We start from the raw sequence: 17,244 nt of genomic DNA on the forward strand, positions 1-17,244 counted from the left end.
AGTTGCATTTCTGGATAATTACGTCAGAACATATTTGTGAGCAACTCTTCCTGTTGTGGACAAGCGCTGGAAAAATATCTGTCCTGTGAGAATAACAGATATTCCAGGACTTAAAAGGAGGCAGATCTAATGTGTGTGCGTGTGTGTGTGCGCGCGCATGTGCATGTGTGTGTGTCACTGTGTAAGTGACTCAGTTACTTTGCGCAAACTGTTGGAGGAAACTGTTCAGTTTGACCATTAACTGAAGTCAGCGGTTCATTTTATGACAAACACATGGTCGCAAACTACTAAACACTGAGGTTGGTAGGAGACACACACAGCCACACACACTCACACATACAACCACAATCGCTTACATACACACACACACACTTATTCTTAAAGTGTGTGTGTGTGTGTGTGTGTGTGTGTGTGTGTGTGTGTGTGTTTGGTTTCAGGCGGGGCCCCCTACTGGCATCCGTATAAGTTATTAACAAACCTGTGACAGTTGATTCTTCAGACCTCTGCTGGGGCTCATCGCAGTTTCACACCTACACAAATGCAACATACACACACACACACACACACACAAATTGGGAAGTATCCTAGGACAGTATCGGTTCATATTGCCGCATTTTGCATCTCAGCTATATTTTCTATTCAAGTATAATACACACACTGACTGGCCCCAATCCTTCCGATCCTTTAATCTTCCCTGTTCAGTGTCTTTAATGCCCAGTTCCAACACTTTCGCCATCAGTACCCACCAGTAATCAGTGACTTAAACACCCAACTCCAGTACATTTATTAGCCATCCTGTCTTGGTCACTGTCTTCAAGTCCTGACTCCAAAGCTGCGATGTATTCTCTGCTCTCAGTGCTCTGTTTAAAGACTTTTTAATGCTTCCCTCCTCAGTATCCTTACAGTCCCAAACTTTCACATGCTATAACATGCTCCTTAACAACCTGAATTTATTGTGGTTTTTATTCAGTAAAAACAGTATGGAAATTTGTTGGTATTTATTTTGAATATTAAAAACAGGGTGAGAATTGGGAGGAAAAAAATTGCCCTTAATGAATTATCTTTCCATAGTTATCAGTAGTTCATACTGAATGGGTCTTAAAAAATATATCTTTGTCTTCCCCCTCCTAGCTTTCCCATAGTGGTGTTTTTCTTATTGACAGACGATTGCTTAGTCACTAAGATTGGTTGTTGCTGTTTGTGAGTATGTGCAAAGTATATTATGTATATGCAAGCTTCTTGAATGCCTGTCAAAAGTCGTTCACTGAAACATAGCTATTAAATATTTTCAAAAACACAAAACCTTATTTTAACTTCTGATTTTCATAGTTGTGGCCATTATTTCCAATGGTAATAATAAAATTGTGCTCATCAAGTTAATTTCTGAGATCTGGGATCCTGGTTAGGTCCCTAAAAAAGAGAATGGGTTTAGAAACATACAACAGATGATTAGACAGGGAGGTTTTAAACAAACCACCAGAGTGTTTAACCTTATTTGAAAGAGAAAACCATTTTTGGCCAAATTGTGTCTGTGAACATCCATCCTAGTTTACAGAACAACTTTCAGTTGGCGTCACTTTCAGTTTTACCTCCAAAGAAGTCGGTTCTGGTAATTTGGCTAAAATGTCGGCTTGTTTAAAACCCGTCTGATCGCGGATTCCTGCAACGACAGAAAGAACGGCCCGAAACTATGAAAGGTTCGGCCATTGTTGTGGGTCCTCCTCCAGTGTTCATAAAAATGTACTGTTCTGACCTCCGGGCCACATTTCAACACTGTAACAAGCTACTACTAGCTCTACTACTCTACTATAGTACTTTCACTGACTCCACCTTGATTTTACCTCTCTGCCTTTAAAAAAAAAAAAAAAAAAAAAAAATTCCTCAGGAGGTTGCCTCTTCCCTAGCAGTCACAGTCACCTATAATTGATTACTCAAGGTCACAAAGAGGGCTGCGTTTTAAAAACTTGTGACAGACGTACATCAGCGCCTGGATGTGTGTTAGTTTGATGGATGGAGACATAAGCGGGGACACAAAGTTCTCGCCCGCGTTGCCGGTGACTCATGACACACAGACTTGAACTTTGGCCAAGACCCACCTACGGTGCACATGTCTCAGCAAAAACACACCCAATCAGAAACACACGGGCCTGTTGAACGTTAGGCTGAAACACAGCCCTGAGTTAGACACGAGAAAGAGATGGTGTTCCGCTGCGACGGTTTCAAAGCACCATGTATCCAGAGGTTTATTTACCATCCTCGTCATCAGTTTTCACAAAACTCATCTGCTGGTGTGTTTCCATTAGAAACTAAAGCTAGGTAGTGTTGGGTATAGGAGAGGTGCTATCTCAGGCAGTAGTGCCCGCATGGTTTGTGTGTTTGTCTGCACATGTTTTCTTAATATGACGGCCTCGTGGATCTGCGGGTGTTGGTCAATTAAGTTTTAATAGTGGATAAATATTTAAAACTGCACATTCTTGTGCCAAAAAGTTTAAAAAAAAAAAAAAAAAAAAAGCAGTATTCTGTGATGGGAAATGTCAAAAGGGATCTAGACCATTAAATGACACACGTTCTGATTCGTATATTGCTAAACTCTGATTGGCGCTCGCAAGTCTCTGATGAAGCACGTTGCCCTTTTACTACTTGAAAATACAGAAATCTTGTGTGAAATAACTAAAGCGGTTCTTTAGGACCCCCTCAGTAAAAAGCTGACGGGGGGGGGGGATTTCAGACCTTTCAAAGGGATGAGGCATTTAGCTTTATTTAAGCGGTGGAATATGCATATCCTAACTGTACTATCCAGCACAGTGGTAGTGTTTGTCTGCCTTCTTTATTTATAATGAACAGAAACTGTCAATTGAGTGTTGATACCGTTCCGCAAGTGTTTCTCAATCTCCTGTCGCCAGGCAAACCACCTGCCAGCACACGCTTGTTTATTGTCTTACACCATCAAACGTGGGACAGTCTGCAGTAGCGAAAGTCTGAGGCAGGGTTTGATGCAGATTTTATAGACTGGCATTGCAGAGGCTGTGGAGTAAAATTCTCCTGCCCACTCCACAGTTATTTATGATATCAGATATAATAAAATTGGTATTTTAGCCTGTGACTAGGGCTGATTCTCATAGGTTGACCACAATGACCCACTCCAGGCCTGTTTTCTAATAAAAGCACAGTATTGGTACAGCATATTGATCTAAGTGTTGGCAGGCTGTCTTGTGCAGGTCTGGGAGAACAGGTCTGACCAGAGCACCAACAGGCTTTACACCTCTCACTCCTGTCCTCCGCCTCCCTCTGTTTCTATTCTTTCTCTCCTCCCTCCCCCGTGCCTCCCTTTAAATCAAACACCAGCCGTGCAGCAGCGTGGACGGCTGCAGATGGCGTCGGCCCTCCGCGTGCTTGTGAGGCATCTATGAGTTTTTTTGTGTATGTGCACGTGTTGCAGGCTAAGTGTTTGACCCCAGCCGATGCTCACATAGACGCCGGGGTTGGCCATATGTTGAGAGGTGATTAGCATCTTTCCAAATCTGCTGATACACTTGGCAGAAAGCTGGCGACAGTGCCAAGGAGGTTTAACCTTTGCATCAAGGGTCAAATGAAGAAGTCACGCTGCTGTAAACCTAGCATACTCGGGGGGGCAACATCAGATTAGACATTGGGAAATGTAGGATTGTGAAAGAGAGAAAAAAATCAGCAGGCTAAAGTAGGCCACTGCATCTGACTGGTTCTTTTCTGTTTTTGTGTGCCTTTCCAGTAAAGCAGCAATGTCAGAAAAGGTTTGCAGGGCATGTCCACTCCTTTGTCAGCAGAGAGTCGTCCTTGAGCAAGGCTCAAACAGTGATGAGAGTGGCGTACGTTACATGCTAATGTTAGTAGGGACAGTGAGCTTAATGAGACTTGTGTGAATTTTATTTTCAGTTTTATTTTTCAATTTCCACTCTTTGTTTTGGTGCACTGGACACGGCAATATATGAACGGACAGGTCGCTGCAGTTAGCAAGGAGACAGACAGCGCTAGATGATTAGTCAATCAAGTGATAAGTCGACTGGCAATAAATGACTCAGTAGCAATTTTGACAGTCAGTGATAACATGTAAATGTATCCAGCAAAAACAGCAAATATTTATTGGCTCACAAATGTGAGGATTTGTTACTTTTCTCTGTTTTCTATCGCTATACGTCAAGTATTTTTGGGTTTTGGACTGTTGGTTGGACGGAAGAAGCTAATTGAAGACATCACCTTGGCCTCTGAGTACGTGTGATCAGCATGTTTTACCATTTTAGACTGAGACTTCATGGACCAAATGGTTGATAAATCCAAAAATGTTATTGACAGATTAATCAACAACATAAGTAATTGGTAGTTGCAGCCCTAGAAAGTGCAAATAGTTGTGTTGCAACAGCGAACCAGTAAGCACCAAAATGATGGCTTTACCTCATACTCAGTGACATCTTTTTTATTGATGTGCGCCATTACAGAGCAAAGAATCAGTGTGTTGAAAAAGACATTAATAGGTTGATTTTGGGTTTTTTTTTTTTTTTTTTTAACTGGCTAGTTGGACAGATGATGGATAGTAGCTCATACTGCCAGAACAGAAGTCATCCACGGCCTGGTTTACTGAAGCAGTAAGCAGTAAGTGGCAGGTGTCCTCCTGGCAGCATTCTCTTTGTTCTGACATTGGAGCCAAACTTGATCAGAAGCGGCTCTCTGTTAGCCGCTCATTTTTCACGGCGCGTGACTTTTTAAATTTATCCTGCAGAAAAATAGATATTAGATGCAAAAAAAAAGTTCTTCATCCTTAGTTACTTTCCCAGATTCTGTATTGTCGAATTTATATAATGCATCACAGACTGTTTTCATCAATTCTCTGGCCCATTTCGGTGGCCTATAGTGCTGATTTATGTTAGTCTAATCACTTACCTACGCCGTGGTCAAACCTCTACTTTAAAAAAAAAAAAAACCACCCCCTGATCCAGGGTCTCAATAGTTATCAACCAGTCTCTAGTACAACCTGACAATGATCCAAAATGATATCAGGCAAACACGAGTGGATTTGTTCAGAACTGATGTGTTATCAGAGAAGTAAATCACCAAAATAGCGATTCCTGTGCTTTAACGGTAGCTGCAGTTTCAGATTAGCGGTGCCGTGGCGCAGACGAGTTTAGTTCTGATCGGTGTTGACACTGGTTGCGAAGCACTCGCTGCTGAGCAGCACGGGGATGCTGTGAACTTAATTCAGCACAGTGTTTGTGATTGGAGCAGCCCACTTCGTAACCTCAGTGATAGATACACTCCCCCGCCCACCACCGCCCCTCCTCCACTGTAATATCCAAGCCAGGTTTCCAAATTGGCACGCACCCTAAAATAGCACGAGGGATGGTTATATCGGATTGTTTATGTTTGTAAATGGATGCTCTCTCTCAGTTAATTCCAGGAGGTCTTAAAGAGAAATGTACACAGAACAACATGATGATAGTCTGGTTGAATTGATCCGTTTATGTGAAAGGTAATGATTGATTTTGAGTTCAAGGACTTCGTTTGTTAACGATCTGTGAGTTCGAATTTATAAACATCTGTCCGCTGGTTCACGTGCAGTTGAGTAAAGCATAAACAAGTGTTTTAACCTCAAAAATTCTTCATTTCTCCCTAAAAGTTTCTACAAAACCCTGTAAAAAGTTGCACGATAGGACGGGACTTTACTGATACCATATGAAGCTTGGACCGAGTGAAATCCTAATTTAGTCGTCACTGTTAGATGCAGCGGGCTCCCTACACTGTCTTGTTTACCCTTCTCTCTCTTTTTTTTTTTTTGTCTCGCTTTTATTTTACCACCTGTTCTGCTTTCATCGGCCCAGGGTGGATGGGAGGATGGAGAGAGAGAGAGAGAGAGGGAGGGATGGAGGGAAGGAGGGATGACAGTGTGGATTAACTGTGCTGCGTTGTTGCTGCAGTTCACACATTCCAGCGGGCCCACTCGGGCCAACTCTCTGTACCAACACAGAGGCCTCCTTAACCCCCTTGTCCCCCCCTGTCCTCTCATCCCTCCGTCTCCCTCTCCGTGTTCCTAATTTATCCGCCTCTGTGCCACGCAACCTCGGTTTTAATGTTACAAAGAACCTCCGCCTCCCTCATCTCCTCGCTTGCATCGCGTTGTCCCTCGACAGTCTCATCTCTTTGCAAACTTGTGAGTCTTGATTCAAAGGGTGCTTACTAGTGTGTAACCAGGGCCAAATTGAACATGTTTCCTCCCGCTTAGTGACGCAGGTCCTCTCCAGAGGACAATCAGCAATAAAAACCCGCCTTATTTTGAACCAGGGTTGCACTGCCCTCTAGAGGCCAAACGGTGTCATTTCATTTAAAAAATAAAACCTGAAAGTGACAAGGCAGTATCAGTCTTTCTATGACAGTTAGTAATGATCCAGTCTGCAACGATTAGTTGATTTAATTGATTTGTGGATGGGCAGAAAATTAATCTGCAAATATTTTGATAATCAAATAATAGTGTCAGTCATTTTATAAAGAATAATCGTCAAACATTTGCTAGTTATAGATTCTCAAATGTCAGGATTTGATGCTTGTCTTTGTAATGCTTGATAGTAAACTGAATTTCTTTTTTTTTTTTGTGTTCTTTTAAACTTGTGTTCAGTCAAAGTAAGACATTTGAAGACATCACCTTGAACTCTGGGAAATTATAACAGTCATTTTTCCTATTTTCTGAAATTTCTATGATTTAAAAAAAAAAAGATCGCCCGATTAATTGATTGTGAAAATAATTATTTGCTGAAGGCCATAGTCTTCTGTTACGGTGGAGACGGGGATGTGATCTGATATTACTCTGATCTGATATTTCTGGACCCTAAAGGAGCTGATAAACTGCCAAAAAATTTTGTTTCACGTGACTCTTAAGTCAAAGTTTTTTGTGTCATGTGATGTTCTATTGGCTTTTCATCAACAGTCCAGGGGGAACACTGAAAAGAAAGATAGACTAGCACGAAAACATCAGCTTCAGATGTGGACTCGTTTTGGATGGATCCACTAAAGCCTTTCATTGGGGTTGGCAATCGAAGAATATTCTGAATGTGTTATGTGGGACCAAAACAGTTGTTATAGGGATTTTACCTGCTGATCTTTCTTGGTTATCATTAGTTCTTCAATTTCACAGGCTAAGTCAGCCAGTGATTTAAAGGGCTGCTTCCCTGTCACTATCGCTGTTCCGGTACTGTGCTTCTGCTCAGACAGAAATGTTGAGTGAATCCCGCCTGTGATGAATGTATGTGGTTGTCACTGTCCCCGTTGCACCTTCTCGTGCATCACCCGTGTTTGTTTCTGTTGTGTCTGGTCAGGGCCGAGTGGAAGTGGAGGCCGGTAATGAGAACATGAAGTTTGAGACCGGACCGTTCTCTTTCTACGGTGTCATGGCGCTCAATGCTCCCACACTGGGTGAGTCCAAAACCTCCATCTCTCTCCTCTCCTCTCCTCTCCTCTCCTCTCCTCTCCTCTCAGGGTAGCTTTGTAAATGCATCCGTTATTTAATAATGCACTTGGTTAAATTTTATTTTGCAGTATAATGTCCCAGGTTTAAATGCTTCTACTGCCACCTAGTGGCAAAAATGTTAAATAGCTACGGCAACTTCCTCTGCAGCCATTAATGTCAGGAGGATGGTAGAATATTTAGTTAAATTAAATTTCTAGTACATATAATTTATAATTTTTAAACATATAATTTCTTTGGAAACATTAGTAAACCAGTTACAGTTAATTTTAATGAATGAAAAATGGATAATCATTTAGAAAATTACATTATAGCATACCAACGAAAAAAAGTCTATGATTTACACAGGAGAGCAAATTGCAGAATTTGTTTATATACTAAATGTAGACAATAAGGCAGTTTCATTAACATGGCTCCTTGCTTTTTCAGAACACATAGGTTTTATGTTTGTGCTGTTTAGACTCGTTTGTCGAAAACAGTACATACATTAGCTTGCTGCATTTATAAAAAAAAAAACAAGTGCATTTTATGATACGATATAACCTAATGCTCACACAAGGACAGTAGAGAGAGAGGCTGGTGTGAGGCCAACTGCACTGCAGTATTTTACACCCAGATAGAGTTGATCTCACGAGTTCAGCCTCCTCTGGTGGAGAGTTTGAATCACTACAGTTCCTGGAAAAAAAGAACGGTGCAATCGCAAATGACCCAAAATGAGACTGATCATTTTGATCCATAACTGTGACCAGTTTGAATGTGGATGGAAAAAAAAAAAAAAATGACAGTCTTCAGGTGCAGTATATCACAGCTGACGGGCTTCAATGGAAATTCAAATGAGTCTAAACTTTAGCTTTAATGAAACTTACATGTTACACCATCTCACATAAAACTATGTGTGGAATTTGCTTGTTAAACAGAGTCGCCATCACTCCTGCGAGTGATTTATTTACTTGTTTACACACACTTAAACAGACACACACACACACACACACACACACACACAAACACTGTGGTTTCGATGTTTTCACGTAATCCACAGCATTTCTTCTTAAACACTTGGACCACCAGGTGGGTCGCATTTGCCTCATAGGACTTTCAGCGAGTGCTTGAAATTTAAAAAAAATCTGAAAACCATGTTTTTCTTTAATTGACAATAAATATAACACCATGTGACACACTTCCATCTGATAAACTAGTGGGGCAACTGGTCTACGTAGCTTTAAACAAATGCCGTAATTTATTTCTTGAATACAATTAAACTCTGGCACACAGTTCTCTAACATGCTCTGGAACTTTATGGTTTTATTTCCCTTTTAAGACGGGAGGAAAGGTTTACTTTGAGTTCACCGAGGACATGGGGAGGGCTAACTCGCTGGATGGGGGAGGTGGAATGCTTTGCTGGTTTCCGAAATCTCTTTCACTGATGACTTTTGAACTCTTCCCCTCCCTCCTTCTATGGCTCTCTCACACACACACACACACACACACACACACTTTCACTTCCTCAAATATAAAAAGTCACTTTTTTTCCTGCCTGCCAGTGTTGCTTAGTTTTGTGTTGGTTGTTTCTGTTGTTGACATTCATCTGTTAACTTGTCTCTCTGTTGCCCACTTGTGTCAGTTAAGTCTTTTCCATCATCTCATCTCTGTCTGCTTTTCAAACTCTGTTCCTCTCTTCTTCTTCTTCTTCTTCTTCTTCTTCTTTTTTTTTTTTCAAATCTCTGACTACCGCTCTTATGCCGGGATCAGACCACAAGATATCAGGCTCACAGTGGCCCGATCTGACAGATGTGGGGCGTTGGGACCAAAAGGCATGACAGTTTGTTTCATCCTGTGTGGCAGAGGTCCCCAGGGGCCCAAAATGGACCCAGTCAGAAACAAAGCCATGGAAAAAACTTCCGAAACCTGTCCTCCACAATCCAGATAGATCCGAGGATAACCGTACCTGATCCAAAATGGGAGCAGACTTGAACAGAGAGGTAACATCGACAGCAGCAGCAGCATGATGCGCAGTGAAGTAGCTGAGGTTAAGAAGAGCAGAAATCTCATGATAATGTCATAAGAATAAATGTAAAGTCATAGAAGCTGACTTCAAAAAGTTAGTCCGGTTTTCACCTACTGCACCAACAATAAAACATTTTGTAGTGAACTGTGCGATAGAAGATAATAATTTTCTAAGTCAGGAAAAGTAGTTTTCATTTGATAGCATTCAACGTTGATTACGACATATCACGAGACCAGAGCTGATACCGAGTGTGTCTGGATCCATTCGAATCCACTCGACCCGACCAGACGCGATTAGAGTGTAATTTGGACCCAGTCCGCCCGGGGTCCTGGGTTGACTCTCAGTCCCTCCGAGCCGAGTGGACTCCTGAGTACCTCCAATCTGTGGTGTGTCAAAGTGGAAGTCAACCCCATTTTATATCTAGGATGCCTCATGTGCTCCAGGCCGAAAGACTAGCACGCCAGATGTTAATTGCCCTCACCGTTTTTCACAGCGTCTGTGACGTGCTCTGTGATGCTGGGTATCAAAAACCAGTCCTTATATGGTGCAGACCAAAAAGTGTCTGTTACGAGCCGTCAAGTACCAGAAGCTGGTATTGAATGTCTGGTCAGATTTGTAATCCTGTTTACTTATTCTTTAATCGGATATTTACTGATGTGAATCTTACATTTGCCGGAAACTGTTGATGTTTAAACATTTAACACTGGAGAAGTTTGATGTCTTGTTCGATAAAAATGGGGCTTTTGTAGGAAAACCTGTTTAAAAATAAATAAATAAATAAATAAAAATAAAATTAAAAAAAGTATTGTTTTGGTAGTTCTGGTCCAGAAACTCAGGTATTGTGTCAGCACTAATACGGAAGAATTAACAAATTAGACCCAAATGATGCTGACAAATAGGACCATGGGTGTTATTTGGTGCACAAATATAAATGGAAAAGAGAAAAGGGTGCGTGAGCGCGACATGCGTGACGTTTAGGTCTTGAAAAATCCAAAGCAATGACAGATTGGGGTTCAGTGTGTGTGTGTGTAACAATGTCCCCCAGGCAGGTAGTCGCAGGAATTTATGGCACCACACACCTCATCTGACACAGCGACCACCTGGAAAGACAGAACTGTTGTCTGATCCCGGCATTACTCTTCCCTTTCTCTTAATTCTCTTTTTCCTCTTAATGCTCAACAGCGTACTCTCTCAGGTGCTTCAGGTACAGAGGTGTGAAGGATCCCTTTTTTCATTTTCCAACCTTCCTTCCTTCCTTCCTTCCTTCCTTCCTTCCCTCCTTCTCACCGCCGTCAACCTCATTCACACGTTTCATCGAACAGCTCACTTCGCTTTCAAACAGTGTGATCTGCCATTTCGGTCTTGGAGTGGAGCAGCATTTCTCCATGGTTTTGCACGTCCTCGCCCAGTCTGGAAGCAGATCTGTCTCTCTGTCTCTCTGTCTCCCACAGTCTCACTGACTCTCCCTCCCTCCCCCCATCCCTCCCTCCCCGTTATCCTCCCTCTGTCCCGTCGATCAACTCCTCCTCCCTCCCTTCTCTCCTCTCAGTGGCTGCGCCGCGTCCTCGCCACCTCTCCTTTAAGAGGTTTTCTCTGTTCTCTCGGTTGCCAGGTAAACTCCGGCATGTCTGGGTCCTTTAACACCAAGGACGGGCGGTGCTCGGTGGGGTGGGTGGGTGGCTGGTGCTTGAGTGGGTGGGCCCAGCCCTTGATTCACCAGGTGTGGCTTCGAAATATTTGTTTATGTCGGCTTAGATTTCTGTTAAAGGTTAAATTAACGCCTAATCGCAGGCGGCAGGGAGCTGCTGTTGCGCGGCTTTCTGCGGGTTGGATTAGTGTCGAACTATCGGTCGCACTCGCATCTCAATCAGTGATGTCCACTGGCTGTCAAAATATCCATTTTCATGTCACTGATTGTGTTGTAAAGGTGCAACATGCCCCGAGGTTTCACCCCGCAAACAGAAGTGCAGCAGCAGTCTTCTTCTCCGTGTGATTCAGTGCAGATTTTCCCCTTTAAGGACAGCAGAGACTTTTTTTTTGGCAAATAAGCTCTTTGTTCAACTGAGACGACCTCATTTACACGTGGTTTTACTGAGCCAGCATTGAATTGGCTTGAATGTTGCAGAGCAGATGAGTATGTGGCAGCGAGGAGGTGGTGAGTCCAGAACACATGTAGGTGCAGGCCAGAGTTCATGTTACTGTTCAACATGAAATTACATTTTCTTTGTCACAAAAAAGTTTGCCTGCTCGGACTCTAGTAGAAGGCAAACGGATGATAATCTACTTTTGGTCAGTTTCTCCCTTTTAATTAGAGCCATTGACAATACTATCGGACGATTTTAGCTCATTACAGTGTCAGTGTTTACGTTGGCCAAAAGGTAAGAAGCCAAGACGTTTCGGTACAGAAGTGCTGAGGATATGTTTGAGGAGTTTGGCAATTACATGGTTTGTCCACTTGAGAGCACTCACAAGTTTATTTTTCAGTTGTAAAACATCCCCCTCAGTACATATAAGAGCTGACACAATTAGTTGCTACAATCCATTAGTCAATCGACAGCAAGATCACCTGCTAAAATGACAACAGTGGACTAATCGTTTAAACACATTTTTTTAACAGAAATTGTCTAATCTCAGCCTCTCGTGTGTGAATATTTTCTGGTTTTCACAGTTTTTCTTTGCAAGTAGATAGAATCTCTTTGGGTTTTCAGGTGTGTTGGTCGGAGCCCAAAAAAGCAAGCGGAAGTGGACACCTCTGGGAGCTTGTGTACCCATGAATGAGATATGCCGAGGAGAGGAGATTAGGGAAAGAGAGTTGATAAATGACAAGCGAAAGAGATGAAGACGTGATGTGATTCCGTGGAGACGGTTTCATGAGAGAGACAGTTTTATCTGTGAAAGACGTTGAAATTATGGTGTTTTTGAATTAAATTAAAAAATTCCGCCTGTTTTTGAAGATGGAGGAAAAGGGGATCCTCACAGGTAGCTGCCAACACTGAACTAATAGCGCATTAAAGTATTTGCATATGCCTGGGAAAACAGAGGAGATGCAGAGGTTGAACGGACACCGGTCATGATACTGCAAAGTCGGGGAGCTGGTCAAAGAGCGTATTTGCCAAAATGTCAGCACAGTTCTTATACAGAAAATAATCACACGGTGCTTTTCAGATAAAATGGAGAAGGATGGGACAACATTACAGGACAGCCAGATTGTAGACCCTCGAGGGGTTAAGCTGGCCACTCTTTGCAGCATCAACTTTGGATGCATTAGCTTCAGATGGTGTCTTCCCCTCTTTGTTTTAAATCAGTATTTAGATTTAAGATCACTCTAACAATATATCTGTAAAAAATACTGAAGGAGAGAACATGAAGCTGTTGAGATGCAGCCTGTGATTTCTTTTTAATTCAGATTTATTTTTCGGTTATTGTTGTCCCATCCCTCACTTTCACGAGGTATTATAAACCCTAGTCTTAGATAGACTAAAGGGCACTAACTGCTGAAATAGATCGTAGTCTTGTAGAGCTCAACAAATAGTTTTAAAAAACCCATTAAACCTGCAGCCATGATCTTTCCTCCACTTAATCACCAGTGCCCAGTTCCAAATGTAATCCTACTACCTGCACAGTCTGGTAATCATGAATGAAAATGTTTAGATAGTTGTCTTTTCAAGGGTAGGATTGAGGGATTGTTGTTTGGAATTGGGTCCCACCTTAGCTGTAAAAACACTAACTCTCTCTGCGAGCGCCAGATCACAAGTAGAGGTTTGGTTGATTCAAAACCTTCACTGATTTTTTAAAAGTCTTGAAGATCCAGTAGGTAACTTTTCAATAAGTTTTATCACTTGCTGAATCGCAGGCAAGACAGAAAAGTTAAGAAAATAAATGAAATATAAATATTTTGGTAACACTTTAACTTTAAATCCACCTATTTAGCATTTATAATCAGTATATAAACTTTTATTAAATGGTTTACAACACACTACGATTTAGTTATAGGGAGTTTTTTTTAGTGTTTTTAATCATCAACTGTAACTGCTCCTTCAGTGGAGGCTGCTGTATAAACAAATGATGAATGAAAACACGGTAAAAACATAGTTTTAATAATATAAAATACATCCTCATAGAAGTTACAAGTACCGTACACAATAAACACATAAAATGCCATTGTATCTGCTTAAAACTGCATTATAGTGTGCTATAAACCATTTATTTAGTGTTTACATGCTGCTAAAAAAATGCTAAATTGGGGAACTTAATGTAAAGGGTTACCTGTATTGTTATTACCTGTATTATTTTGTTGTTTTTTTTTAATGGTACATACCTCTCTGAACCTAGTCCTGCGAGTATGTCCTGAAACTTTCAGGAAAGGCATGTTTAGGAAAGCCTTATTAGGTCAGAGGGACATAGGTCTAATTATCTGTTAGGTTGATTACATGATTCGTTTTTCTCGTGCAGTGTGACTGAGGCTTTGAAAATGGAAAATCCCGCAACCCTGCGACACGCTTTTTGCAAGATGCAAACAACTCTGCGCTCTCTGCTTTCAGAGTGATGCAACCAGCAAAATGCACTCTGATTTAATAAAACATATATTTAGATTTGATTTAGACAATGCTCATCTCATTCATCTGATTAAAGTTTACAGGATTCTAACATGAATGCTAAAAGGCTTTTTTTTTTTTAAAAAACATTGTAGCTGGAAAAGCTAAAAAAGTATTTAAGAGTATTTTGGTGAGGCATGATTTTTAAGCTATAGATGATTTCAAGCACAAATTGAAAGGATCTTAATAAAGTTCCCTACTGGATCTTAACAGTCTTGAATATCGAAATAATAAGGATCTGTTCACGTCTAAGCGAAATCTAACCACTAACGAGAAAATTAGAGGTAGATATCTAGGATTAACTAGTGAGCTTAATTCCTTGAGAGCTAACGCAATTGACGTGTCCAGGTAAAACAGTCTCCTATGACTCACTGAGGCCCCCTGCTGCAAGACTCACGCCTACTGGTAATAACACACAGCTGGTAATGAGCCTACGTGTGATGTGTGTGTTTTTGTGTGTGTGTGTGTGTGTGTGTGTGTGAGACACATTCGTTTGTTTAGATTAAATCAACCTACCAGATTAAGAACTAAACTAATGTAATCATGGTTTCACTATGTCGGAGCATAACAGGAAGTCTGTTAGGCTTTGACTCAATTATTAAGTGTTGTTATTGCAAAAAAAACATGACTAATCGAAACCAGAAAAAGACTTAACGTGCTTGACGTAGTGCCAGCTGGTGTGATTTGACTAAAATTCTACCCGGGCTGTATTTTCTCTTGGATAGAAGGTTTCGGTTGAAACGATTAGTCCAAATTACTGAGCAACTCTTTAGATTATTGAGTAATTGTTTGAGACACTTTTCAAGCAACAGTGTTCAAACATTTGCTGGTACTGGCTTCTTAAATGGGATTATTTAGTGCTTTTCTCTTTTTTTTTTCTTCTTTTTTTTCAAAGTCATTGTAAGTTGATTTGAATGTGTCATCTCGGGCATTTTTAAAGACCAAACGCTTAATGGATCAGACAGGAAAACACTTGGCAGATTAATTGATAATGAAAAAGAAAAATAACTCTGCTACGCTTTATGTCTAGATCATCATCAACAACTGGGTATTCTTTACTAAAATGACCAAAAAGACAAAGGTCTAATCGGTCAATACAGATACTGTACTGCATGTTTATATTTCACAGTTCTAGCTGTCTGGGGATTTCCACATAGTACGAGTGTCCTGCAGGTTTTGTACAGGTTTAGGTTATTGAAAGTCTACTCTCCGCTTTCTACAAGTTTTCACTTGCAAATTTGGGTCACGGAAGAAATAAAACGCCCCACCCTACCCTGAATGGATTAAAGTTTACTTTTGAGGGGATTATAATATTTATGGTAATACTTTATTTTACCCCCCCCCCCGTTCAGCATTTAGAGGCACTATAAAAGTATGGTTTATAAAATGGTTTATAACACACTGTAATGACGTTGTAGTAGATATAAGGACGTTTTTGCATGTTTATTGATGACAACATTTCTAACCTCTCCTATGAAAACATATTTGAAATTATTCCAACTGCACTATAATATATTATCATTCATTACCTGTCTGTACACCACCTTCCACTTAACATTGTTGCTGTTGACAAACACATTAATAAACACTTATTTTAATAATGTTGCTGCTGGCCAAACAGTGGGTGTTAAAAGGTTAAAGTTTCTGACAGTTGATTCTCGTCTCGGTACGTGGCTTTTCTTGCAAATTTGGGTCGCAGATAAAATGACACTAAGCGAACCTGCGCGGACCTGAATAAGTCGAATTTACTTTTGAGGGACTACGGTAGTGCATATTGTTCCCTGCTCTGTTAAGAAGCCATATTTTAGTTTGCATACTCTCAACTTTCTAAACATGTGAGTATGTGATAAGATTGTCTGTCCTCCTTAAAAACACAATTTGAGTCACTGCTTGTTTGGAAAATTTTGTGAGTCAATCCCTTTTGGTGTGACAGAGACGCAACGCTTTGCCGCTGATTTCAAGAAAGACAGGGTGTGTACAAGTGGTAATGAGTATGTGCCTTGAGTGGATGATTTATACTACTGGTCAAACGTTTGAGAGCACACCCATTTTTCCAGTTTTTACTGAAATTACAGCACTTCAAGTGCAGTGAAAAACCCTAAATGGTGCAAAGGTCAGCAGCAAACTGCCCGAGGTAAAAGAAGAACGTTTAGGTCACCAAAAACTGAAAAGTAATGTTGAATTCATATAAGGCCTTTTCTGGGATCAGGTAATAGTTAATTTACAGCTTTTCTGGAGGAATACAAGTAAGTGAAGCCCTGAAAGCCGATGAAACTAATTCCTACAGCTCCCCCAACTTCTGTTGATGGAATTACGAACCCTCTGTCTGTACAGAGGAAGTGTTGGAGCAAGCTGTCTTACTACACCCTCTGATCCATTGTTTGGACAGTACTGTACTGCAGGAAGTGATGCAGTATATTTCTATCATAATGTAGAGAGAAAGGCAGTTAACAAAGGCAGACAGACAGGTTGGTCAGGGGTTCATCCTAAAGCAAGGTAACGACCCAGAACATGAGAAGAAAAGAACCAGGCGGTGGCTTCACGCGATGGCGGACCAGCACAGTCTCCAGACTTGAATCCCACGGAGCCGGTTTGGGATGAACTGGGCAGAAGGTGAAAGCAGAGCCACCTACAAGTGCAACACATCCGTGGGAACTTCTGCACCAGTTGCTGGGACGAACTCTCTGACCAGTAATTGATTTCCATTGTAGGCACAACGCCGTGAGTGTGCTCGGCCGCTGGATGAGCCAAGAATTTAGATCAAATTTAGTTCAAACAAGAAGAATCCACGATTCCTTGTTTTTTAAAATCTCCAGTTGTTTATTTTTTCTATGCTTTCATTTCAGAAACACTGAGACATTGAATTATGTAATTTTAAATAACAGCTGAACAAATGGAGGTGTTCTAAAACTTTTGACCGGTAGCGTAACTGAACAATAACTTTTTTTTTTTTTTTAACCCCCCTCTGTCTGTGTTGCTCTCACAGTTTTAATAAAACATTTGTTTAGATGTTGGTTGTTATGTTGTGCATTATTTATACCTTATGTGTCCCTGATTAGTCATTTTCATTCATCATTAACCTGCATCTGAACCTGCACTGCATCGTGTGCTCTCGGGGTCTTCCATTGCTCTGTGGTTTCGTCATTGAGCCACTAATC

General features: G+C 41.1%; 1 protein-coding gene across 1 annotated transcript in view; it reads left to right on the forward strand.

Moving 5' to 3' along the window:
- The window catches only part of LOC120805794 (metal transporter CNNM4), a 43,867-nt gene extending 29,782 nt beyond the window's left edge, over positions 1-14,085 (forward strand). The window contains exons 5-6 of the mRNA XM_040156367.1: positions 7,338-7,434; positions 13,944-14,085. Of these exons, the coding sequence (XP_040012301.1) occupies positions 7,338-7,434; positions 13,944-13,948 (102 nt within the window). The 3' untranslated portion in view covers positions 13,949-14,085. The remainder of the gene's footprint in view (positions 1-7,337; positions 7,435-13,943) is intronic.
- The last annotated feature ends 3,159 nt before the right edge of the window (positions 14,086-17,244 follow it).

The sequence above is a fragment of the Xiphias gladius genome, chromosome 19 (genome assembly GCF_016859285.1).
Source record: "Xiphias gladius isolate SHS-SW01 ecotype Sanya breed wild chromosome 19, ASM1685928v1, whole genome shotgun sequence".
Taxonomy (NCBI): domain Eukaryota; kingdom Metazoa; phylum Chordata; class Actinopteri; order Istiophoriformes; family Xiphiidae; genus Xiphias; species Xiphias gladius.